This window comes from Beta vulgaris, chromosome 9, assembly GCF_026745355.1.
Source record: "Beta vulgaris subsp. vulgaris cultivar EL10 chromosome 9, EL10.2, whole genome shotgun sequence".
Lineage (NCBI taxonomy): Eukaryota > Viridiplantae > Streptophyta > Magnoliopsida > Caryophyllales > Amaranthaceae > Beta > Beta vulgaris.
This window is the reverse complement of record NC_079210.1, coordinates 54,317,380-54,340,990: the sequence shown is the minus strand read 5'-3', so window position 1 is coordinate 54,340,990 and position 23,611 is coordinate 54,317,380. Positions and strand designations below refer to the sequence as shown.

The following is a 23,611-nucleotide window of genomic DNA, read 5'->3' as shown; positions in this document are numbered from 1 at the left end:
TTGTTGACCCACTGGGTAGATAAAGTTTTTTCCTCTCGATACACTTTTCATTGCGGAAAGTTTTATATTACTTGTTTCACTACTTTCTTGGACAATAAATTCTCTCTATCTCTCTTCTCACATAAATCTTTTTTTTTACTCTTTAACTTTTTTTTTCTTCAAAATTTGTCTAAAAGTCCGTGAATTAAGAAGTGTAGAAAGTGACAAAGGGAGTGGAAAGGACCGAAGGAGTATTACTTTCTTTCTTCCCAAAAAAGTACCCATCTTATAATGCCTAATGCGATCTCTTTCTTCCTCTCTCTCTCCTCAGAGGTTCATTCCTGACAATGTCAATGGAGTTCATCTGCCCTAATTCCTCTGTATGCACCTGCACTCTGCAGTATTGTTGTTTACATGATCTTATCTTGCATGTCAATTTATTTCACATTTTTACTAAACTATTCCGCTCTTCTTCCAAGCTTTATTATAATTTAAAGGCGCCAAAACTACAAACAACAAAATTGAAATTTGTTGTTTTATTCTTACTACCAAAGTCTTCTCTTTGATCTCAGGTATTGGAGCAACAACAACATATGTTTTCACAATCACAATGCTTTGTGGATTTATATCCTTTCCACCTTTATTTGCTTATTCAAACATCAATGAACAATATGCCTATTTTCACTTGTCCAGTTGTCCTTAACAGTTCCTTACAGTTTTTGGCTGTGGAACCAATGTCGTTACTCTCCTTTTCATCGCCGGAATTATCTTTTTCATTTTGCGTAGAGGAACAATCATGGTTTGCTTTCGAATAAGGAATCATCGTTATTCATCAATCACTGGTAAAATTGGCCTCAACACGCCTGAACTATAGCTTGGGTGCATCCAACACCACCAACCACCAACTATGACTAGTAGCCTAAACACCACCAACCACGGGACGAGGTGCAGTCTGTATTACCAACAACAGGGTGGGGTGCAGTCTGTATCATAAAAACCCACCCCACCCCATAGTTGGTGGTGTTTAGTCTACTAGTCGTAGTTGGGGATGTTGGGTGCACCCGAGCTATAATTCAGGGTGTTGAAGCCAATTTTGACTTCATCATTTGCTTTATACTACCATTCTGCTTGATATCATTGTTTCATTTTAATCCTGATTGTTGGAATTGTAATTCTTATAGACGCATTCGCACTCGTCACATAGATTTATTCTACTTTTGCCTCTTCTTGGAGCATGTATGTCCTTGTTTGACATGCTTTGGGACAACTATAATGATGACGGACCTGGATTTCTGTACTATGACTTCATCTACAGATCTTCTCAATTCTCTGTTTGGGTATAGCCTTTCTTTCTATCATTTTGTTCATCAATTTAATCACCTAAGCTCTCTAATCATGTTGTAATCTCATGTATCACATTGCAGATCACTATTCTTCTGCTATCTAGGTGTCATTTCTGGTACACTCTATCTTCCAGTCGTGTCCTCTGTTTTTGGTGGATTGTAAAACCACTTTTCCAACTGCCTCATGTCCAGATAGTTCTGTCGTCGTATCAGGTCAGATATCGAATTCGTTTCGAATATATTCTGTTTAGGGTACTGCCTCAAGGATTCAGTATATGATGTCTATTTTGTTTAGAAATCTCTAAATGCATTGTTTCTGATACACAACTAGTCTTGTAGCTTGAAAACTTGTTGAAGCAGATTATGCACTTCTCCCTATTTGTGTTTTAAATTTACATGCTCAGTTTCAGAGTTCCAACACAAAAAAAGGAGTTTTCTGCTCGAATATATTATAAGCTGTTATGTGTGATCACATAGCTCTGTTTCATAATATAGTTGTTTTGTCTGGAAACAAGATTATTTTGTTTACAGATCTTATTAGAAAGTTCGTGTTTCTTTAGCGGACCTAGTTTCAGGAGGGATTACATTGTCTAAGTTTAACATGGTAGGGCCTCAGTACATTACATAGTTGGAAGCTCTAGGTAGTAGTGATGCATATGCATACTGCATAGCTGTCTAAGTTTTATTTTACAAATCTGTTGATGATATAAGTCTTACATAATTGACTTGCTCTGCAGGTGTGGTGGTCTCTTAAAGAGTGCTTACCTTTTCTACTAGACATGGCATTTGGAATATATCTGAACATTGCCAGATTAAGGCAAATTTCCTTTAACAGGTACCTTTGACAATTGACATTAGTGTGATGTGCTTGAACTATTTACCCACTGCTTTTTTTTTTCTTCTCTCTTTGTTGTACTTGCTAGCCATAAGCCAACTTTAATTATATCCTTCTTTGCTCTTTCTTTCCATTTTTTTCTGTCTTTTAAGGGATTGTGTTCGGTTGTTGTGTCATAATCAGATATGGCTGCTGTTGTATTGTATGCGAGAGATAGGAAAACTGTATGATATTTAGGATTTGAGGCCGACATATATGGCTGTCGTACTTTGTTGCATTGACTTAAAAGAGGAAGCCCAATAATGGGCTCAACTAAATTTCAAACTCTGTATCTGAAGTTCTACTGACCTAGGCATGGTACTGTAAGTGGTTGAAGGAAGCTATTTTCCCTGTTACTTCTGCCATCAGTAGCTGCTTATAGGAGGAAATGTCTTGTTAATGATTGTGGGTTAAATCACAATTAAGTACTAACAATGGCTGCTTGTAGTAGCAACTTTCTGTCAAAACACATTATTCTCATGTCTGCCTCCTTTCTGTACTTTATTTTACTTTGCAAGCTGATTTGATTGAGACTAATGTTATGTGGCCCAATAGGTTCCGATCATTTCTTGTTCCAGCTGTGAACATTTCTCACAAGATTGTTTGAGCCAAATGTCAATAACTTGGGATTGTTTAGTAATGATTGTTTTCCTAAATTCGAAGAAGTGTTGAAATTTCACTTGGGATTAAAATGGACCATCAAATTCACTTAACTGTCCTTTATAATAGCAGGTCGCTCAGTTGCTTATATAGATGAACAGCTTAAGGGAAACTACATCTTAGCAATTATAGGCGGAAGGCTTAAAGAGCTTTTCTGCATATTGTACGGTAGGGTGGGTAGATGTAGATCTGATCCCTTGTTACTTGGTCCCAGGAAGCCTTGTTAGAAGCATTGAGGCTAATGACATGGTATGATAATGATTATCTCCCTACAATAAATGATAAATCTATTATAATCGATGCAATACAGATGTTCTCAGTTGTAATATACTGTTTGCCTGGATGACTTACTTGTGCAGTTTCTTACGATTCTTTGTGTGCTTTTGTGGATGCGTTAATGTACTTCTCTTATGCTTGTTACCTTTCCTTAATCAGCTCTTTTCTGTTTCTTTGCTCGAATTAGAAGAAAGAAAAGCATTCTAGCTATCAATTTAATATGTGTTGGCAATTGGCCAATGTTGGTTTGAAAACTAGGTCTGAATAAATATTTACAAGTATGCTTACCCTGAAGCAGGCTGGATAATCACCTGGACGACCCTTTACTGGCGCATGATCTTGAGGAAGGCCACACAAGGAATTCTGTAAGTATCTTCTGTATGTGGGTTATAATATGATATTATATGTTCGTTTAGCTCAGCTTTTCTGTGGAGATCTTCATATGTTTAGCAAGCTATCTACCCATGGAAACTGTTTGGGGGTGTAGCTTGAGAAATAAGAACTGAAAGTAGAATAACTTATATTCTATGGGATTCATAACTATTGGCATTATGTATATCTTTCTTTCTCACTTGCCGCATTGCAGATTTCCAGGGTTTTTGCATGCTTACTTTCTCATTTCTTCAGAGTTTGAGAGGATTGACTAGTTTCTTGTTTCTTTGTCTGTGAAAGGGAACAGTAGAATCGATTTGGAATCTCATGACGTTCAGCAGTATTAAGTCAATAATGGATAAAGGTGTCACGAAACAGCTTGACTTTGAAGAACTGCTTAATTTGCCGTTGGATATGGATCCTTCTTCCTGCCATAGTTTGTTGTTGATATGTTGGCAAGCTCAGCAGATAGATAATTGCTCCAATCCCTCATTCTTTAAGGCAATTTGTTCTGCATATGGGTGGCCATATTTACGCCTTGGTCTTTTAAAGGTGTATTACACAGCTGCATACTTTTGTTATTAGTTGCTTATGTGTCTTGTAGCTTTGTTTTATACCTCATTATCTATCTATGATATCAGAAAATTGCTTTTTTGATCATATCTCTTTCATATACTTCTAGAAACTTCTTTCCGAGTATCATGCTACGGCAATTACAAGGAGACTCATCATCTTCATGTCAAATGCAGCAGTTATCTGCTGTCTTTGGTAGTTCTGTTATTGTTTACATCTCTTGACAGCCTTCTTCTTCTCATGAACTATAGATTGGGGCAAAAAACCTTCCATTGGTTTCTAACAAAAGAGTGCTACATTCTTGATAAGTTGAAGATGTTCTTTTTGTTGACCTTTTCTATTCCATCATGTTTTGTTTTTGTTTCAGGTATTCAATGATTGTATTGGGTTTGTGGGACCGTTGCTTCTGAATCAGTTGATTCAGTATCTTCAAGAAGGTTACACAATCTCTCAAAAGTGATTCTATTTCTTGCAATGGACTTCAATTCATAATCACTAATTTCTATTAAAAGATAAAGAATTTTTTTTGAAATTTTCTTCAAGGATAAGCTTTGGGATAGTCATAGTTAAGTTATGTCTGATCAGTAATGTGTCCTCTCTTCCCCTTTTCTTTCTTCTATTTGGATTCTGGAAATGCTTTACAATAATTATGAATGGGAGGATGGTCTTTTAATAATATCACTCCCTTATTCTGTCTTGTTGGTCTGTCAGTAATCTGCTGTTTCGTAAACTCGACCCAGATATGCTGGTAGATGTTGGGTCATTTGGTTGCATGGACTGAACCTTTGTTTGACAGAATGATAGAGAAACATGTAAAATGAACTTGGATAAAACTCCAAATAATCAATTAGGCATTAGCATCAGTCCCTTGGTCCCCAAGTTCATAAGCCGTTAACTCTCTGCATTCTACTGGAAAATTGCCTGAACCTGTTTCGACAGGTCCAAATTGTGTGTGTGTGTGTGGTTCTCCTTCTCTGTGGGGTTGCCCAGGGGTGGTTTTCCTATGGTTGAACTGGTTCACTTGCTGTGTGTCAGTTGGAATTCTATCATCCTTTCTCTGAAAATCCTACATCATAGCTTTTAAATATGTCGCTTCTTTTTTTTTGCAAACAAGGGACAAAAATGTATTTAAATATGTTGCTAATGGTAATAATATTCTGCAGAAAATGTTTATCAACTGAAATACGTACTGCCCTAAAAGATGCAATCTTCAAATACCTGTTGTAGAATGTATCCCTTACTTGGGCTTCTCTCTGTGTATGTAGGTTCTGGAGGAATGGACGGCTTTCTTTTTGCGGTGTCTCTGGGCTTAACATCTGTTTTAAAGTATATATTGCTTTAGTTTGTTGTCTTCCTTCAAGGCTTTCTTTCTTTCCACAAATTTATTGTCATCATTATGTTGTTATACCTCTCATATATTTCCCCGAGTTGAGAAAATCCACTTTTATCACTTTTATTCTTGCCATTTTCAAAGACTCAAAGTAACCAATAGTTTGATTTATGGTCCCTAAACTTTGAATTTATGGTTTCTGCTGCCTTAGAGTGAGCTTGGAGGAGCTTCTTCACTCTTTTTACTTCATTCACCCTGAAGTTTCTAAATTGCTAACAGCTTAGCAATGTATTAATAATCAAAGTTGAGAGAAGCTCCCATGAACAATCAATGAACTTCTCATTTCCTTACTTTCTGCTTTCCGATATAATCCCTTCCCAGTAAATTATAAGCTAGCTGAAAATACTCTACCTTATCATACAAGGCTTTACTTGCTGCACCTTTTTCTCAAGCGAAAGAAGATTATTCGAAGTTACAAGATAGTTATTGAGATTCTAGATAAGCTTCTTGGAGAATTAGAATCATCTGTTGAAACAAAAAGTGAGAAATCAAGATTATTACATTATTTATTATGTTATACTACTAATGAATGATCATTTTAGAACCAAATTAAGGGTTTGTATGCTGATGAGTGCATGCAATACAGTACCCTGAAAAAAAAGTAGGAATATTGCCATGTTACTGGATGACTTAAAGTAAGCAGCAAAAAGCCAATCAGCATAAACTAGTTCTAAATAACCAGCAGGCTTTTATCCTTTCTCTAAAATGCTTCGTCTGCCTGAAATTCTTTTCTGTCCTCCCAATATTGTTTGTGATGCTTTGTTCAACCTTGCAGGTCAGTTCTTGATACACAGTATACATATCACCTCTCCGTTTTGAAGTTAAAGCTTCGAGCTGGCATAATGACCATTATTTATCAGAAGGTGACTTCCTGAAGCTACGTTGTTTTGATTGAGAAATTCGAAATGAAGTCATCACAGTATTAGTTAGCAGGTTTAGTCATCGATATCTAGATTCATTGCATAACATCTGTAGGAGTATTATAAGAACAATTTTTTATTTAAAATATAAATAGAGCAGGCGATTTTTTTGGAGAAGCAGCTACAGCTGGATAATGAAAGATGAGGATAAAAAGGGTTCATTAGATCTTGGAAGAGATCAACCATTCGGTCTTGATAAAGGACCTTGTACATGCTATTTTTTTCGTATAGTGCAGAGAAAGCATCATTCTTTATTTAATACTTCCCCAGTTCTACAATAATTGCAACATAGGGGGAGGGTGAAATACAATATTCAAGGAGCCTATGCAATGTGGAGACTTGAGAGAGATAGAGAGATTGAAAGAGGGACCCATGTGATGAAGAGAGAAATAGAGAGAAATCATTACCAAATAAGGTAATGTAGCAATAATTTTGAAACTTCTCAAAAAGGAAAGTGTTGTAATTATTTTAGAATAGAGGAAAAATTATATACTGATTGTCTCTCTGAGGAATTGGATTCCCTTCTAGTAGTCTGATTACACAGTGAACTTTCAAATTTTCTTTTATGTCATCTATGGGATGTGTTGTTGCCCTGATTTTGAAGTGCCTTACAACATTTGGTACACTCCAGAATTCGAATACGCTACATTTTACTGGGAAGGATCGTGGGATTGTAGTTCAATTGGTCAGAGCACCGCCCATCCATGTGCATTTTCTCTACCGTTTTTTTTTATTGCACATTCTGCAGGATCGTCAGGGAGCCATCATTATAAACTGTAATGCCTGTATCCTTGGTGACCTGAGCTCTCTTTGTATATCATGTAAATGAGGCAATAATTGAGATGACTTCCTATTCTGAAAGTGATTTTCTCATAGATGGTGTTACTTCTCCGAGGACTGAACAATCTCTCTGAGGTGTTGATTTTAAGATGACTCCTGAGCTTTCAGTGAATACTTTATTGTTAGTACAGTTCGGTGAGAATAGGAAGAGTTGGAAGTGGAAGGGAGAAATTATAGAAGAGTAATTGCATTACAGCAGGAGCACACTAAGTAATTTTGTTATTATTGTTGCTCTGGTCTCTTGTGTGTTTTCTATCTCAATTTTTTCTATCTGCTTGATGATGTGTACTTTGGAAGCGTAAAGAGTGGTTTTCCCATGATATATCCGCTTTGCATTTGTAGTGCCTCTCCATCAGTCTTGCAGAAAGAGCAAAATTCTCTGAAGGTGAAATTCAGACATTTATGTCCGTGGATGCTGATCGAACTGTGAACTTGTGTAACAGTTTGCATGACTTTTGGAGGTAATGATAATTTTTAATGGCTCCTTTCCTTGGGTCAGCTTGATTTTCTATCAACCTTATTGTCAGTGCCTTTGGTCACTTGGAAGCCATGCGCAAGTATGTTCAGCTTATGATGTTTTCTTTTTAATTTTGGTGCTTCCACGTGATTAGGAATGTGTGGTTTGTGCTGGTCTTGGTGGATTTTAGGCAGAGAGTTGAATGTAGTTAGATGTAGTGGGGAGAAAAAAGGTGAGGGTAAAACTACAATTACTATGCAATGTGTTGATGCTTGCATTCAAGATTGTGAATCAGCTGATTCTCCTCTAATGCTTAGTTAATCTGGTCTCTTGCTGGAAATCATAAATTTTAGCCTCTAGGTTGGATCGGTTTGTTCACACTAATGCAAATGGTTTGTTTTAGGGTCTTGTCAATTGTTTTTTCTAGTTCTCAAAAATGTTCTCACAAAATTGCATTTAGTTGTTCGTCTTCTTTAGGATGATCATGACCTGTTGTTCTTTTGTATTTTTATTGCAGCTTGCCTTTACAAATAGGGATTGCACTTTATCTTCTGTATACTCAAGTTAAGTTTGCTTTTGTGTCTGGCATCACAATTACGGTTTTGCTAATACCAGGTAATAATATTTAAGTTTCGTTTCTCCAGAAATTAATTCTTAAAGCTTTTGAAGTTTTATTCTGCATGGGTGTTCAGATGAATTACAGTCAAGATCATCATACTCTTCTATCGTCTGAGGAAGTTGCACCAAAGCATCTTCCTTGACTTTCTTGTTACATATAGTGTGTAAGTTGCAATATATTGTACATTATCCAAATAAGGCTCTTTGGTTCTTTTGGTTTCTACAACATAGCCATAGTCCTGTAATGCCGTTATGCCGTATTATCAAGTTACAGTTGTTTGAGTAGGAGATTCCAGATTTACTTTAGGAGGCACTCAAACAGTGGCTCTATAAGGTTGCTATATGCTCTTCTAGCTAGCCATTTATTGCTATTCGTCTTTCAAACCACCATCCTGCTGGCACTTTACCTTTAGAGTGTACTCTTTGTTCCTCCCCGTCCTTCAAGGCATACTGCTTACCCTCTTTTAGTTAGTGCTTCCAATATGAACAAGTATATTATCTGTAGGCAAGGTCTAAAAACATTTTGTGAGGTCCTCACATGTTTTATATATTTATAACATCACATAAATGAGTATATTTTTATAATTACTAGGGCAGCTGTGATATTCTACATGGTTAGTTCCTGTTAGTAGTGCACTTTATCTGCCTAAGCAAATCTGTAAGCTGTAATACTGAACTTTGATGAAATCTGTAACATTTGTAATAAATGAATGAGCTTGGAGATCATAAGTTTTGAGTTCCTGCAACATACTCATCAACTATCTTCACATAGCTAGATTGAGGACATGGAATTAAATGACCTGTCTTTCTCTGTTGGAGGCTTCATAGTCCACTCCTCTCTTTATGTAACTTTCTACTGTTTATTATTGGATTTCTTTTCTAAAGCTAGATAAGCGGATGCTGCCAAAATTGTTTTTAGTAATATGTTGTAAGTTGGGAATGAGTGCTGTTGGAAGTATTCTGATTCTGAATATAAATAAAGGCATGCTGCGAAAGTAATCTACAGTATTATGTTGTAACTGGTGCTAGTCTGTAGTTAGTCTTCAACCATGTATCTTGCTTTCTGGTTTCTATCTTCAACATGCAATGTGAAAGAATTACATTTTCAAAAGAGGACAAGCAAACGGTGGGAGAATATGTCTGAAATAACATAAATCTGTAGAGTTTCTAATTAGCTTTTTTTAATTTGGGAGGCACGCTGCTTAAATTTAAAAATTTCCGTTCTTTATTTTCCCTTTCTCAGTACTTTGTACTCCTATAGCTTTTGTTTACTGTCGTACTGAGAATTTATTTGAGTCATTGCAGTTAATAAATGGATTGCCAAATTGATTGCCAGTGCCACTGAAAAGATGATGAAGCAGAAAGATGAGAGGTAAGTAAATGGACTTAGATCTCGAATTACTTTTCATGTCATGTTTGTTTTGCTTTTACAAATTACAGATGTGAAGAAAAGGAAACGAATAGATATCATCTTTTTGCTATGTTTACTTCAATATGGATGGGTATTCTGTATTTGTTATTGTCTAGTATTGTTAAGTATTTATTAGTTTGGGCTTGCTTACTGCATGGAAGCAGAAAGAGAAAAATAGTTTACCTTGATTATGGCATAAGATGCTTTACATCACAGCTGTATGTCGGTTTGAAATGGTATAATCTGTTCGATGCAGGATTAGGAGGACAGGCGAACTTTTGACTTCTATTCGCACTTTAAAAATGTATTGCTGGGAGATTCTTTTTACCGACTTGGTGATGGAGACTAGACGTTCTGAAGTTGCCCACTTATCTGTATGTATAACTATAGTGCTGCTCTTCCATTGCAGAAGAAATCCTTTTCCATGTTTGATAACTTTTCTTGTGTTCTCTATTTTTAGACTCGAAAGTATCTCGATGCTTGGTGTGTATTTTTCTGGGCTTCAACTCCTACTCTTTTCTCATTGTGTACGTTCGGACTCTTCACATTAATGGGGCATCAGCTTGACGCTGCTACGGTGTGTTTTGTGGTTTCCTAGTGGCTGGTATACTTGTCTCTCTAGATATTCTTTTTTTTCGCAAAACCAGCTGCATTTACATGGTTGTTTTCGGATTAAAGAAGACCAACTAAAATTTACTGAATTCTCATAGTCGCACTGAACCACTTGGAAGTGAATAGAAACGGAAGCAATATCTTGTGTACAATTCTATGGGGCTTCGGCTGTGAATATAAACTAAAAAATTGGTTACTAACATTAAAATTTTAGCAACTTGTGTAGCTTGGAGTCAACAGTTAATGGTTCTGACTTTTGAGTGTAACATGCGTCTTGGTTATCATTCTTCCAGGTCTTCACTTGCCTGGCTCTGTTCAATACTTTGATTTCTCCTCTGAATTCATTTCCCTGGGTGATCAATGGATTAATTGATGTAAGTTACTGCGCCATTTGCGGAAATACAATTTTGGAAAGATTTCCAAAGTGAGTAATGTTTTTTTCCACTTAATTTCAGGCCATTGTATCCACAAGGCGTTTGAGCAGGTTCCTTGCTTGTCCTGAACATATTCTAAACCGGGGAAAGAGTACGCTTTTACACCCATCCTCTTTGAGTGTCCAGATTGATGAAGCCTTGAAAGATAAAGCTATTACCTTCCATGATGCATCCTTTTCATGGTCAAATAAAAGTAATGGAAAAGGCAATTTCTGGCTGGACAATGTGAATCTTAGCCTTCCAAAAGGCTGTTTTGTGGTGATCATTGGAGAGGTAATTGCATTCCTTAGATTTTGTGATTTGGTTTTCTTGTTTTCATCTTTTGTTTCACTCGCTAGAACTGGGAAGGTATGATCCACTTTAATATAGATGGAAAGGGATACAGGGCAGTATCTATTACTACTGTAAATATCACAGAATTGCTTCCATTTACCTGGAGAAGCTGAATGAAATGGCCATTCATACAACTAGTCAGGTTACAATATAACACACATTTGTCAAAACAACAAATACTAAGTATCAAATTAAGCTCATTTTTGGCTCATACGATGCTAATCAAAGATTTTCAAAATCAATGAGCTAATTGCTTGAGCTACTATACTAATTATCAGGCCTACATATTTGGAGTACTGCTTTTCCATGTTCCAGAAATTTCTGATGTTTGGCTTTTCTGATGAGAATACCCCTTCATTAAGATCCATTTCCACTTTCTGTAATTCTATCTGATCACATGTTGCAGGTTGGCTCTGGCAAATCATCCCTCTTACACTCAGTGCTGGGGGAGATGAAAGTCATTGACGGATGGGCTGTATTAAATGGTTCTACAGCATACGTGCCTCAGGTATAACACAAGCTATTTTATTTTTCTGTTTGTACCCCTTAAGTCTTTTCTGTAAACTAATTTTGAGATTGCAGGTGCCTTGGATTCTTTCTGGTACTATACGTGAGAACATACTGTTAGGGAAGGAACATATTCCAGAAAGGTATAGTCTTGAACTCTTAACTGATAGACTATCTATATTCTGGCATTTCCATCCTTCACTTCTTTGCCTCCCTTGCCCATGTTCAATCAGCATCAAAAATTGGAAAGTGTTTATTCTTCGCATCTGCTCTCCCTAAGTTTCTTAAATTTAAGCTGCTTTCTCTTTCTTTTTCCTTTCTTCTTCTTTTTTTTTTTTTTTTTGGTTTCTTAGTGCCAAAGACTTTCTCAGCATTTTAATCATGGTCTATATTTTGTCGTTAGGTATGCAGATGTGCTCCGAGCTTGTGCTCTGGATCTTGATATTTCACTACTGTCTGGAGGTGATATGACTTACGTGGGAGACAAAGGGACCAATTTATCTGGTGGACAGAGGGTCCGCATTGCTTTAGCAAGGTGTATATATCGCCCACTTATGTCTTCTATGGAACTGTATATGATACCCAAGTTGGGCATCCCCATGCCTAGTTTCAACCTCATAAAGTTTCCAAAATTGGCAGGGCCATCTATCATATGTCAGATATATTGTTGCTTGATGACGTCCTAAGTGCAGTTGATGCCCATGTTGCTCGATGTATATTAGAGAATATTCATGGTCCTCTTCTGAACCAGCAAACACGTGTTCTCTGTACCCATAATATTCAGGTTATCCATTCAGCTCTCTTAACAAGGTTCCACTACTAAAGGTATGCTTGGATAATTGGAAAAGAATTAAGGGGGTAATAAGAAAGCAAAGAAACACAGGTGGAGGTGATTGTGATTGAGAGAGGAGGAAAGGGTGACAACTTGTTACTCTTCAAATGAGGTTAATAATTCCACACCATGGCTGTCACCTCTCTGGGTTATTGTTACCCCAATATGAGGGGAATAATTCTCCCATCAATCCCCTCAACCATAAATACTTCCTCCCTTCTTTGTCTTTATGTTCTCTTATTACCCCTTTAATTCATTACCCCTAATCCAAGCCTCTACTAATTGTTACTGATGCTTCCTCTTTACGAAACAGTTTTTGACTATTCATGTTCCATTGCAAGGTTGATTAGTTTTCTAAAGTTGGGCGCATCATATTATGTTTATTATAGATTCCTGTTCAGTGGAAAAAAAAGGCATTAAAAATAAGTTCTCGTTATTGTGGGCTGAATCACTTCCTCTCTGAAATGTCTGATATTTTTTACCCATTGTGAATTAGTCAATGTTCAAATCTTTGCATCTGAAGTCTAATGGAAACCATAGATAAACTACACTTGCTGTCACGATTGCATTAACAGCTGTGATGCCAAGAGGCCACATCTTAAAAGTGTTACACCGGGTTTCCCAGCTATTGCTGCATCTATTGACACATTGGAAAATTTGATCCCAAACATTCGAATTCAACAGTTTTGGAACAAAAATTTAGATTGTGAACAATGTACTTTTTAGAACCTTGTTATTTGGTTAACACGAGATTGTAAACATATCTAGGACTGAGGAATGAGTATAATTTCTCATATGTGAATTTTATAGCACCAATAGGCCGAAAGGCTTAGGTATCATATTAAAACTGCTGATTTAGGAACACAACAATCTCTAGCTAGTGTCCATGATACAAAGGAGGATAGATGATGTAGTATTGAGCTAGTATGTGATATTATAGCCTTTTTTGTCCCCAAGAATAGTGCTTTTAGCTCTCCAAGCCTACATCTATCAGATTATTGATCGATTCTGGTCCTTCTGGAGCTTGGATCTGAAAGACAGTTAAATCTTCCTATTTGCATGAAAGATGCCAAGAAGTTCTTTTAAAAAAATTTGGGGGAAAGGGGCAGATGCTGATGGGAGGTGATGTGTTTGAGTTTGTCGAAGTTAACAAGATGTAATTTTTTAGCATTCTAGCTTCATCAACTGTGTTCAAGCAGTGTTTTGCCTGGGAAGGCATTAAATAATCAATATGATCCAATTGATATTGACTTTACCTTAAAGGGAGGGATCTAAGAGGACAGAAATAGACTTCTGTATGATGATCTGATTTAAAAGCCTGAAATGCGAATTTCAAATTCATATAGGTTAAGTAGGTGTATGATCTGCTTTCTTCATTGTTGCTTTCTGCTGAGGTGATGGGGTTAAGGGGTTTTGTTTCAATCACAGTTACTGATATGTTTTCTCTATGAAGTACTGCAAGCTTTTTATTTCATCTTTCTTTGATGCAGTTATTGTTGAATGATCACTATTCTGAAGTCTGGAGTCTGAACTAAAAAATTATGCTTGCCAACTAGAAGTGAACTATTAACCCTTATAAATAATGAGGAAAATGTTTGTTAACCTCCTGATTCTGTGTTTCTCATTGAAACCTCCTGTTCATGCAAAAATACTTTCGATCTTTTCCTCTGACCTGTATATTGTCCTTAAATAGGCATTACCTTGAAAATTTTCAGTTATTATGTCCTTTGACCTCCTCATGTTCTTATCTTCGTTTAACCAGCCTCCTGTTTCCTTGCCATTTCCAACCCTCAAGGAACAGTAGAAATTGCAGCCATTAAGGTTTACTATGTGGGATAATTTATGTTCTTATCTGAAACTACTAATATTTGTGCGAATGGATAAGCAACAGAAGTGATTTAATATTCTTATGTAACAAATTTTCTTTTAAATTATGTTTACCCCAGGCCATACTATCTGCAGATATAGTGGTGGTTATGAGTAAAGGCCGTGTAAAACTGGTAGGAAGTCCGACTGATTTAACATCATATTCCGAATTCAGTGCACATACAGCATTGAGTCCATCGCTCCCTGTTCAAAATCAAAAAAACAGTGTAGAGTTTTCTTGTGAAGCCGAAGATAGATCGTGCCAGGGAAATGAATGCATTCAGATTTCTGAAGAAGCAGAGGAGATCCTTGAGCTTGAGGAAAGGAAAGAGGGCAAAGTGGAGCTGTTCGTGTACAGGTCAGCAAATTCTCTCAGCTTGCTCTTTGTTTATGTTCTCTGTGTTTTGTGAATGAACCTTCTTAAAGTCCTTATATTGTTCTGAACTGTTTGTCCTAGTCAAGTAACTCTTTTTGATGATTTGTGTTCCAAATTTTTGCAGGAAATATGCTGCCTTTTCTGGCTGTTTTCTTGCTTCCCTGATCCTGTTCTGTGCTGTTATGATGCAAGCTTCGCGTAATGGGAATGATCTATGGTTATCATATTGGGTTGATACAACAAGGGATGGTGACAGAATGCCTTACTCATTAACCTTTTATCTGGTACTTGGTTTATATAACCATACTTTAGATTTCAAAATCGAAGTTCTTCAATTTGTACCTCTGCTCTAACCCTATTGGTCTGTTCTGTATTTTCATATTGTGAAATTGTTGGATGTTTTTTAAGAAGGTGATGAAAAATTTGTGTTTTATCCTTCCATGTACAAGCTGTCCTTAGTACTTGCAGATGAACCTTTGGGTCTTGGGGTTCCACATAGGTAGAGGTTGAATTGTTGACCTATATTATTATAGGTTCCCTTTGACCAGTACCAAAGATTACAATGTCTATCGCTGGACTGATTGCTGATCAGTTTGATTTTGGGGAGTGGGAGGAGGGATTTGTTATCCACCACAGTGGTGTATTATGAGTCCATTCTCTATCTAGGAAGAACTCTTGTGGTAACTGTAAAATTACGGCCCTAGTGTACTAGGATATGCATAGGTGCCGTCGTGTCTGGATCACCCTTAGGCCTTAGCAACTCATTTTGGTAATGATCAATATGCATTGCAGAATATGTCGATGCAATTATCTACTAATATATTCCCTTTATCCCTTATTGATTTTGCAGGCTATACTGAGTGTTTTTTGCATATTGAACTCTGTATTGACATTGATGAGAGCTTTCTCATTTGCATTTGGTGGACTGCGAGCAGCAGTGCGTGTTCACGATTCGCTGCTTAATAGGCTTGTCCACTCACCTGTGCTTTTCTTTGATCGAACTCCACGTGGAAGGATTATCAATAGGTATGATTTGATCCGTTCGAGCCACCAGATATTTAAACCTGTACCCTCATGGAGTCACACATACTTTCTTTTGCAGGTTGTCTTCGGATCTTTATACCATAGACGATTCTCTTCCATTCATCCTCAACATTCTCCTTGCTAACACTGTCGGGCTCTTGGGGGTTGCTATCGTCTTGTCATATGTGCAGGTAATTTAATCAATTGTTTCAACGTAATTTTTGGAGATTTGGATCTGTTTGCTTTTTAATGGTTGTTGCTATAGTGTGAATTTTGCTCCCTTACCCTATTTATGTACTGATGCAGGTTATCTTACTGCTTCTGCTATTGCCTTTTTGGTATATTTACAAGAAGTTGCAGGTATTCCCATGCTCTTGAATCCTAACTTATATGAAAAAAAAGATTTAGTTGAAATTCTTAAATCTTGCTTTTCCATCCAAAAATTGGTACCTAATTGCTGCATGACCCAACATGGACCGTTTTTTTATAGAAAGAAGAAGCTTTATGTTGGACTGCTTGTAAATGTGCTAGTATAGCAGCTACCAGATGCAGTGTCTTTGCGGCATATTTCATCGGATAAGTGTTTGTGGACTTTTCTCCATGAACAGAATTCTCTTTGGTCACAGTGATCCTTACTGATTTAAGCTTTTAGAGACCATTGTTTGAAGATTTTATCCCAGGGCATAATGATAAATGAATAATAACCCAACACAAATCTTCACGTCAATGATCACTTCTCTCTGAAGAGAGAATTCTGATCCTTTTCTTCGTGATTGACATCAAGGATTATAACAATGCCTATGCAGCATGCAGCTTTCTTTTGATGGTCTTCGAATATTGTTGAGGGTATGGGAGATAGCTATTACACTGTTTCTCCTTGATGCTGTTTGTGCGACTTTGATATGGTTTCTATCCTGATGAACCTTGATCATCTTCCATGTTCGATGCTGCATTATTGTCACTGTAGAGTTTAAGAGACCATGTCTAAAGTGAGTAAAATCCTCATGAAAGCCATTGTGACCTTCTTATAGCCACTATGATATCTCATTTTAGTTCCATAGTGTGTTTCCTTCTACATTCAAGCTCGATCGCTTCCCAGCTTCCACAGACTTGCCTTATTGATGAGTGGGGCAGGTGCTCTTAAGGTAGTGAAAATCTTAGAAGGCTTCAGCCATTTGAAATGGAGCAGACTGCAATTATGCAAGACTTTGCAGACTGCAATACTGCATGCAAGTGATAGCTTTGGTGATCATGCATGCAGTAACTGGCTGAATTCTGGAGGATGGTTTTGTTGTCAAGTAGGTGGTGCATTTGGAAAGGCAGGAAGCACTAGAATATTGCAAGTAGGCTTGCTGGCGTCAAGGGCTGGAGTTGATTTACTAGATACTTTTATATGGCAGGATTTAAGTGTTCTTACCGTTGAGTTTGTGGATAAAATTTTATATTATTGCTGGGATGGCAATCTTGTTCGGCTCAAGTAACTGAGTCATACTTTTGTAAGTTGTATTGAGACATTCTCTTGGTGTCTTTTTGGTACTTCTCATTACTCATCTAAACAATTACAGCTTGTAGAGTGGTATATCAGTGGTGCATTAATGTCCGGATCGATACCTGCCACTTTCTCTCAACCTGACTCTGTAACTCATGTGTCATTCTAAATTAGGTCAACCAATTATTGTGAGTGCTGACTACACCAAGCATGGTTTGCACCCAGCTCACTTAATCACCCCGTTCATTGCTGGCTCTGAAAATTGTACTTTGGTCTCTTTGTGAACTCCTATTCTACTTTTAGTTGTATATAATGCTTCTCATAATATGAATTTGGTAATAGTACATATTCCCACTTACCATCAATCAAGCATTTAAATCTCATTCTTTATTGTCTGAATTGTGTACATGACCTATTTTCTTCAGTTTTACTACAGATCAACGTCACGTGAGCTGCGCAGGCTAGACAGTGTTTCTCGTTCCCCAATATATGCATCATTCACAGAGACGCTGGATGGATCATCTACCATAAGGGCATTAAAGTTAGAGGTAAGTATTTGAGTATTTCGTCAACTTGCTGAAGAACAAGTCCGTTAATGTTGTAAACATATACTGCAGTTTTTACATTAGTCAGTACTATGATGAATGATGATGATGATGTCAGATTTTATTTTTTGAATTCCATTTAGTGCATGAAGTGTGGACTTTGAACTTTGATCAGTATGTGCTTTTGCCTATTGGACTAATTCACTGTCAAACTATTTTACTCTACAGTTTGCAGCTTATGCATTTGTTACTTAATATATTACATATATATATATATATATATTAATAATATATATATATAATATTAATATATATATTATATTATATTATATATATGTATCTTTTCATTGTAAGTTTCCCACGTGGCCTCAAGATGAGGAGGCAAGGTGCCATGAGGCAGCCCAAGTGACAGAGAGATACTGTCCTGAAAGGCTAATACCAATTGGCGGTGGACTAGTCCACTATGTCTGTGTTGGCCTCCTGTCTACTTTTATGTGAATTGGCATTATATGTCATATGTGTGCGTGAAATTGGTGACTTATAAGTTCTTGTTGCATAATGCATTTGCTGACAAACTTTTTTGTGGACTTCTTTTGGGAGATTGTTGTATGTAGCGAATGATGTTCATTTTGTTTGAACTGTATATAGCCATATAGGTCCTGTACTTGTTTGTGCCTTTTTTCCATTTAGTTAAGATTTATTCCACCTTGCTGTAACAGATGCTAGAAAGATAATAAACAATAGTCAAGAACGACGCATAAATTTACGTGGTCGACTAACAATTTAGCTACGTGCACAGGAGAATATTGTATTAGGTCTGAGGAGTTGAAAATTACAGAATGTGTTTAGGTTTTACTTGAAAGGAATTTATGTAGTACTCCCAGAATACATATACTGATTAGGGCCATTAATAGACGTAAATGTAAACCCATGGCTAAAATTGATAATTGTGGCTAAAAACTGAGATATATTGTGACATTATGAGACACTCAGATATAAGGGGAAAAAAAAGCAAAGAAAAGGAAAAATGGAAGCTACAATTGCAGGACGTAGATCAGGAATAGATCAAGGCAGTTACACTTTGTTTGGATAGCAACATAGGAGGGAAAGGAAGGGGAGGGAAAGAGGAAGAAGGGGAAGGGAAGGAACGGAAGGGGGAGATGGAGCTCCAGTTTCCCTCCAAATCTCTCCAATTTGGGAGGGATGATGTAATCAAAGAGAGAGGGAAAATGGGTCCTTCCCTCTCCCTCCCCTTCCTTCCCCCAACCCCTTATCCAAACAAGGGAACCTGTTTCCCTCCCTTTCCTTTCCTTCCCATCCTCTTTATTTCCTCTTATCCAATGGGAGTGTTAAAGACCAAACTACTGTGTGTCCTCCCTTCAAAATAAGCTAACTGTTGCTAACTCTCAAAATCCATCATAAGCTAAGTGGTATATTCTGGTTGCTTCTCTATTCTATTCTAATACCCTAATGTAGCATCTTCTATTGATTTGTCCTAAAATGTTATGCTCCATTATTGTGCACCATATTCTTGATCTCTGTACAATTATTTCGCTAATCATGGAGGGTGTATTTCACATATATGTCTAGAACTCCGTCAGTGTTGCTTTTCCATGTCAAAGATGTGCTATCTATATTCTCGAGATGTCCTGTTCTAGTCTTTTATGATTTGCATATGAATTAGCAGAAAACCCTTATGCTTCCAACAAGCTTCATACCATTATATGATAATTAGACAAGCTGTTCCTTGTCCAATTTTTATGCTGTCTTGTTTACTAAGTCATATTCAAGTTTATGTGTACTTCCCTTGCCTTACTGAAACTTTGAGCCATTATCGTGACTGAACACTTCTTTGCTGTTTTTGCAGGAACACTTCTTCTCAAAATTCTTCAATTATGTAGCTATGTATCAGAAAACCTCATATACTGAGATAACTGCTAGTTTGTGGCTTTCCCTGCGACTTCAGGTCTCATTCAGTTCTCAATACGCAAGTCTGTTTACCACATATTTTCGTAATTAGACTATTAGAGTCTTATGTCTCTCTCTCTCTCTCTCTAACTTCATTGTACTTTTCTATCATTCTATGTCTACCTCTTTTGTTCATTAACCGCATCATATCTTAGTTGTTGGCAGCATTTCTCATCTCATTTATAGCTCTAACAGCTATAATTGGTTCCGTTGGTGATTTTCCCGTTAGTCTGGGCACTCCTGGACTGGTAAGCTTTTTATCATGTTCGACCCTACATGAATCTGTGTTCGGTGTTGGCAGGGTAGTCTAAATTATCCTCCATCAACAGGTTGGGTTGGCACTATCTTATGCTGCTCCAATTGTTTCCTTACTGGGAAGTTTCTTATCTAGCTTCACTGAGACAGAGAAGGAAATGGTTGCTGTTGAAAGAGTTCTCCAGGTGAGATGTTACAATGAGTATTATGCCTCCTCTCCCTGTTTCAAAATAGAAGGCATGTTAACCACTTAACATTAAGCTTTCAGTTACGTAAGCTAAAATATGTTAAATGACATACACCATCGTATTAATAGTACAGAATAACCTTACATTTATACGATGTGATATTTAGTGTTGTTAATTTGTTATGGTCCAATGGTTTATTGTTAAACAAAGTTTCTAAGTTTTGAAACTGAGGGAGTATGATTCAGATACGGACATCCCTGGTCCTTCATCTGATCCTTCACCATCTGATCTTTAATGTATTGTAAGTTTATCAGTGTCATGTGTTTATGCATTTATTTGTTTTTCAAATGCAAGTACATGGACATTCCTCAAGAGGAACCCTGTGGATCTCTGGCCATTCCTAGAGATTGGCCTTATCAAGGACAGGTTGAGTTTCAGAATGTGGTTCTCAGATATATGCCTTCTCTTCCCCCAGCATTGTGCGACATATCTTTTACCATTGCAGGAGGAACTCAGGTAACACCTTTTCCTCCTCCATAAATGGTCAATGCTCATGGTGCATTAAATTAGATTTGCCTATCATCTATACTTTCAAATTGACTAGTTTTTGACTGTTAAGTAGGTTGGAATCATTGGAAGAACTGGTGCTGGGAAATCTAGCATTTTTAATGCCCTTTTCCGTCTAAGTCCGATATGTGGAGGGTGCATATTAGTTGATGATGTAGATATAAGTCTTGCTTCTGTTCGAGATCATCGCTCAAGATTTGCTGTTGTGCCCCAAAATCCTTTCTTATTTCAAGGATCTGTGAGGTAGATGTTAAATAAATGCTCTGTTTGTAAATTCTATGAACCTGACTGATCTAGGCTGTCTAGTGTTATCAGCTGTTAATATTTTTGTCTACCTAAGCTATTTAATTTCATCTTATTTATGAACTTGTTGCCAATATGATATATACCTCTCCTAATCGTTGATGTAATGTATTAACACACTTTTGGAATGTGTAAACTGTAAAGTGTAAACAGTAGCCAAAATTTACATTGCTGTTGACAGACATGTTTTATATTTCCTTGTCTGCAGAAACTCATATTCTTATTCCGAAGTCTATGAAACTGACTCAAGTGGCTAAAGATATGAACATTCTTGTTATTTTGCATATACAGGGAAAACCTTGATCCTTTCGGGATGAATGATGACCTAAAACTCTGGGAAGTTCTAGAGAAATGTCGTATCAAGGAAGAGATAGAAGCAGCGGGAGGGCTGGATATTCAAATCAAGGAATCTGAAGCTTCATTTTCTGTTGGCCAACGACAGCTTATTTGCCTTGCACGAGCATTTTTGAAGTCCTCCAAGGTTGGTTTGATCAAGTGCAATCACTAAGTAGTTTGAAATACATTTATACATTCTTTTTTTAATCATGTGTCATGTCATTACTGGGTCTAATTAAGAGGTGGGTAGGCCAATGGGCGTATAGGGTGAAAGTTAGAAGGGTCTTTATTGAATAGGTTCGTTATTGGACATGACCTATATATGGCCAAACTTCTAGGCCAATGATTTCGTAAAAGAGAAAATATAGGGTCAACTAGTTCAAGTATGATTTAGTTTTTGCATTTGGTCATTTTCTTTATCTCCTTGCTCCTTTATGTTGGCCCGCATGCGCAACTTCAAAAAGATGACTACATGCATGGGCCTGGTTTGACCCATTAACAAGATGACCCGCTAGTAGCCCACTCTGTTATCGACCCTCCCCAATATGCCCATTAACCAGGGATCTTATGCCCAACTTAATGTTTGGAAGGTGGAACATTGCTGGTCACAGTAAACTGAATTGGATAATGGTTTCTGATGTTTCAGGTGTTGTGCTTGGATGAATGCACAGCTAATATCGATATTCAGACAGCTTCAATAATTCAAAATGTCATAACTAGTGAATGCCAAGGAATGACTGTTATCACTATTGCTCATCGGATTTCAACTGTGCTAAGCATGGACAATATCTTGGTTCTTGAGAAAGGAACTGTGGTATGTTCACCTTTACTCTACTCATTTCATCACTGGTATACACTTCTTTGTATAGTTGTATTCTCTCCCGCAACCTTAAACTATGCTTTATTCGCTTACAATCACCTTATACCGATTGATAGTGTACATGATTTATGTAGATGTAACTATCCTTAACCGCTTCTTCCCTTCTTTTGATCACTATTTCTTCACCTTACACTTCACCCCACCTCATTTTAACTTGATATTCTCAATTCTATAAACTCATTCTGCTGTTGTGTTAATTTTTTATTTCTTAATTCTAATTTTTTGATTTTAATCCAAGGTTGAACAAGGAAATCCAAAGATTCTTCTTGAAGATGAACTCTCAAAATTTGCTGCTTTCGCAAGAGCTTCGTTAATGTAAAGACATTGGTGGTAGACCTAACTGCAACAATTGTGGACTCTTCCTGATTGTATATACCTGATTGTTAAGCTAACTAGAAGCTGCTCACTATCTGTGTTCATTTACTTTAACCGTCTGCAGTAGGTACTAGGTAGTAGTTGATATTGTATTCACGATCCTCAGGTTAAAGATATACTTCCTCCGTTTCATTTTAAATGCAACAAATGGGTATTATTTGTGAGATATAAAATATCATTTGTTGCATTTAAAACGAAACAGGGGAAGTATAAAAGACATGTTCACAGAATTATTTTTTTTTATTATCAAAATAGGACCTTATATATGGAGATGCTTCAGATTATTGCTTATTTTTACAAGGAGACATTAGATATTGTACATTTCATTTATCTTCCTTTATTGTCGTTTGTAACTCGATTTCTTTTTGTTTGCTTCTCCTAAAACCTTTCGCTCTAAGGGGTGAGGAGTATAACGTTGCCCCAAATATTGAAATGGCAATGCTATTCCATACAAGTATACAGTATATGCACGAGCACTGCAACTACAGGTCTTAAAACTGTATAAAGGTTGGAGACAGGTGGTTCGATTTGGGTAATTTCAAGTGTTTTTATTTTACTTTTGAGTTCAGCTCATGTCTATTCAAGTACTGATTTGGTTCAATTTTATGGAATTCGGTGTGGATTTGAAGTTTGATCTGATCAAATTAATACAAATATTTGTATATATTACTAATAAGGTCAATATAAGTATATCTTAGTAATATACAAATTCATGAAATGAGCAGCTGGTGATAGCCTAGTGGTATTGGCATCACCTTCGATTCTAGAGGTCGAGGGATCCCCAATTTCCCCCTTCCTTGCAAGGGACTTCATCTTACCTTAAAAAAAAAAAAGGATTCATGAAATTGCTACCGTTTGAGCTAAAGTTATTCGGGCTAGTTTAGGTCAAATTATTTTTGAATTCGGCTAATTCAATTTAAACAGATTAATTTCAAATTCCATATAGAATTATAGATCACATTCTTTTAAATTAAATTGGATCTCCTAATTTGAATTTGGTAAATCGGAT

The 23,611-nt window shown here is 36.8% G+C and overlaps 1 protein-coding gene across 5 annotated transcripts; it reads left to right on the top strand.

Moving 5' to 3' along the window:
* Positions 1-212: 212 nt before the first annotated feature.
* On the top strand, positions 213-22,936 carry LOC104904870 (ABC transporter C family member 13). 5 transcript variants are annotated; one of them, XM_057392121.1, is made up of 35 exons: positions 216-359; positions 552-778; positions 1,161-1,316; positions 1,404-1,535; positions 2,060-2,157; positions 3,431-3,497; positions 3,805-4,056; positions 4,445-4,514; positions 5,343-5,403; positions 6,243-6,330; positions 7,570-7,688; positions 8,202-8,299; positions 9,608-9,674; positions 9,970-10,087; positions 10,174-10,290; positions 10,619-10,699; positions 10,781-11,032; positions 11,499-11,600; positions 11,675-11,742; positions 12,003-12,134; positions 12,239-12,383; positions 14,378-14,655; positions 14,798-14,957; positions 15,524-15,699; positions 15,776-15,887; positions 16,003-16,056; positions 17,611-17,733; positions 19,598-19,696; positions 19,854-19,946; positions 20,028-20,138; positions 20,496-20,657; positions 20,764-20,951; positions 21,303-21,492; positions 21,994-22,161; positions 22,466-22,936. In XM_057392121.1, exons 2-35 carry the CDS (start codon positions 776-778, stop codon positions 22,544-22,546), a joined length of 4,221 nt encoding a protein of 1,406 aa, XP_057248104.1. In that variant the 5' UTR covers positions 216-359; positions 552-775; the 3' UTR covers positions 22,547-22,936. The 5 variants fall into 5 exon arrangements, with proteins under 5 accessions (XP_057248106.1, XP_057248104.1, XP_057248103.1 ...); XM_057392120.1 differs by having other exon boundaries at positions 3,428-3,497; XM_057392123.1 differs by lacking the exons at positions 21,303-21,492; positions 21,994-22,161; positions 22,466-22,936 and having other exon boundaries at positions 213-359; positions 3,428-3,497; positions 20,761-20,900.
* The last annotated feature ends 675 nt before the right edge of the window (positions 22,937-23,611 follow it).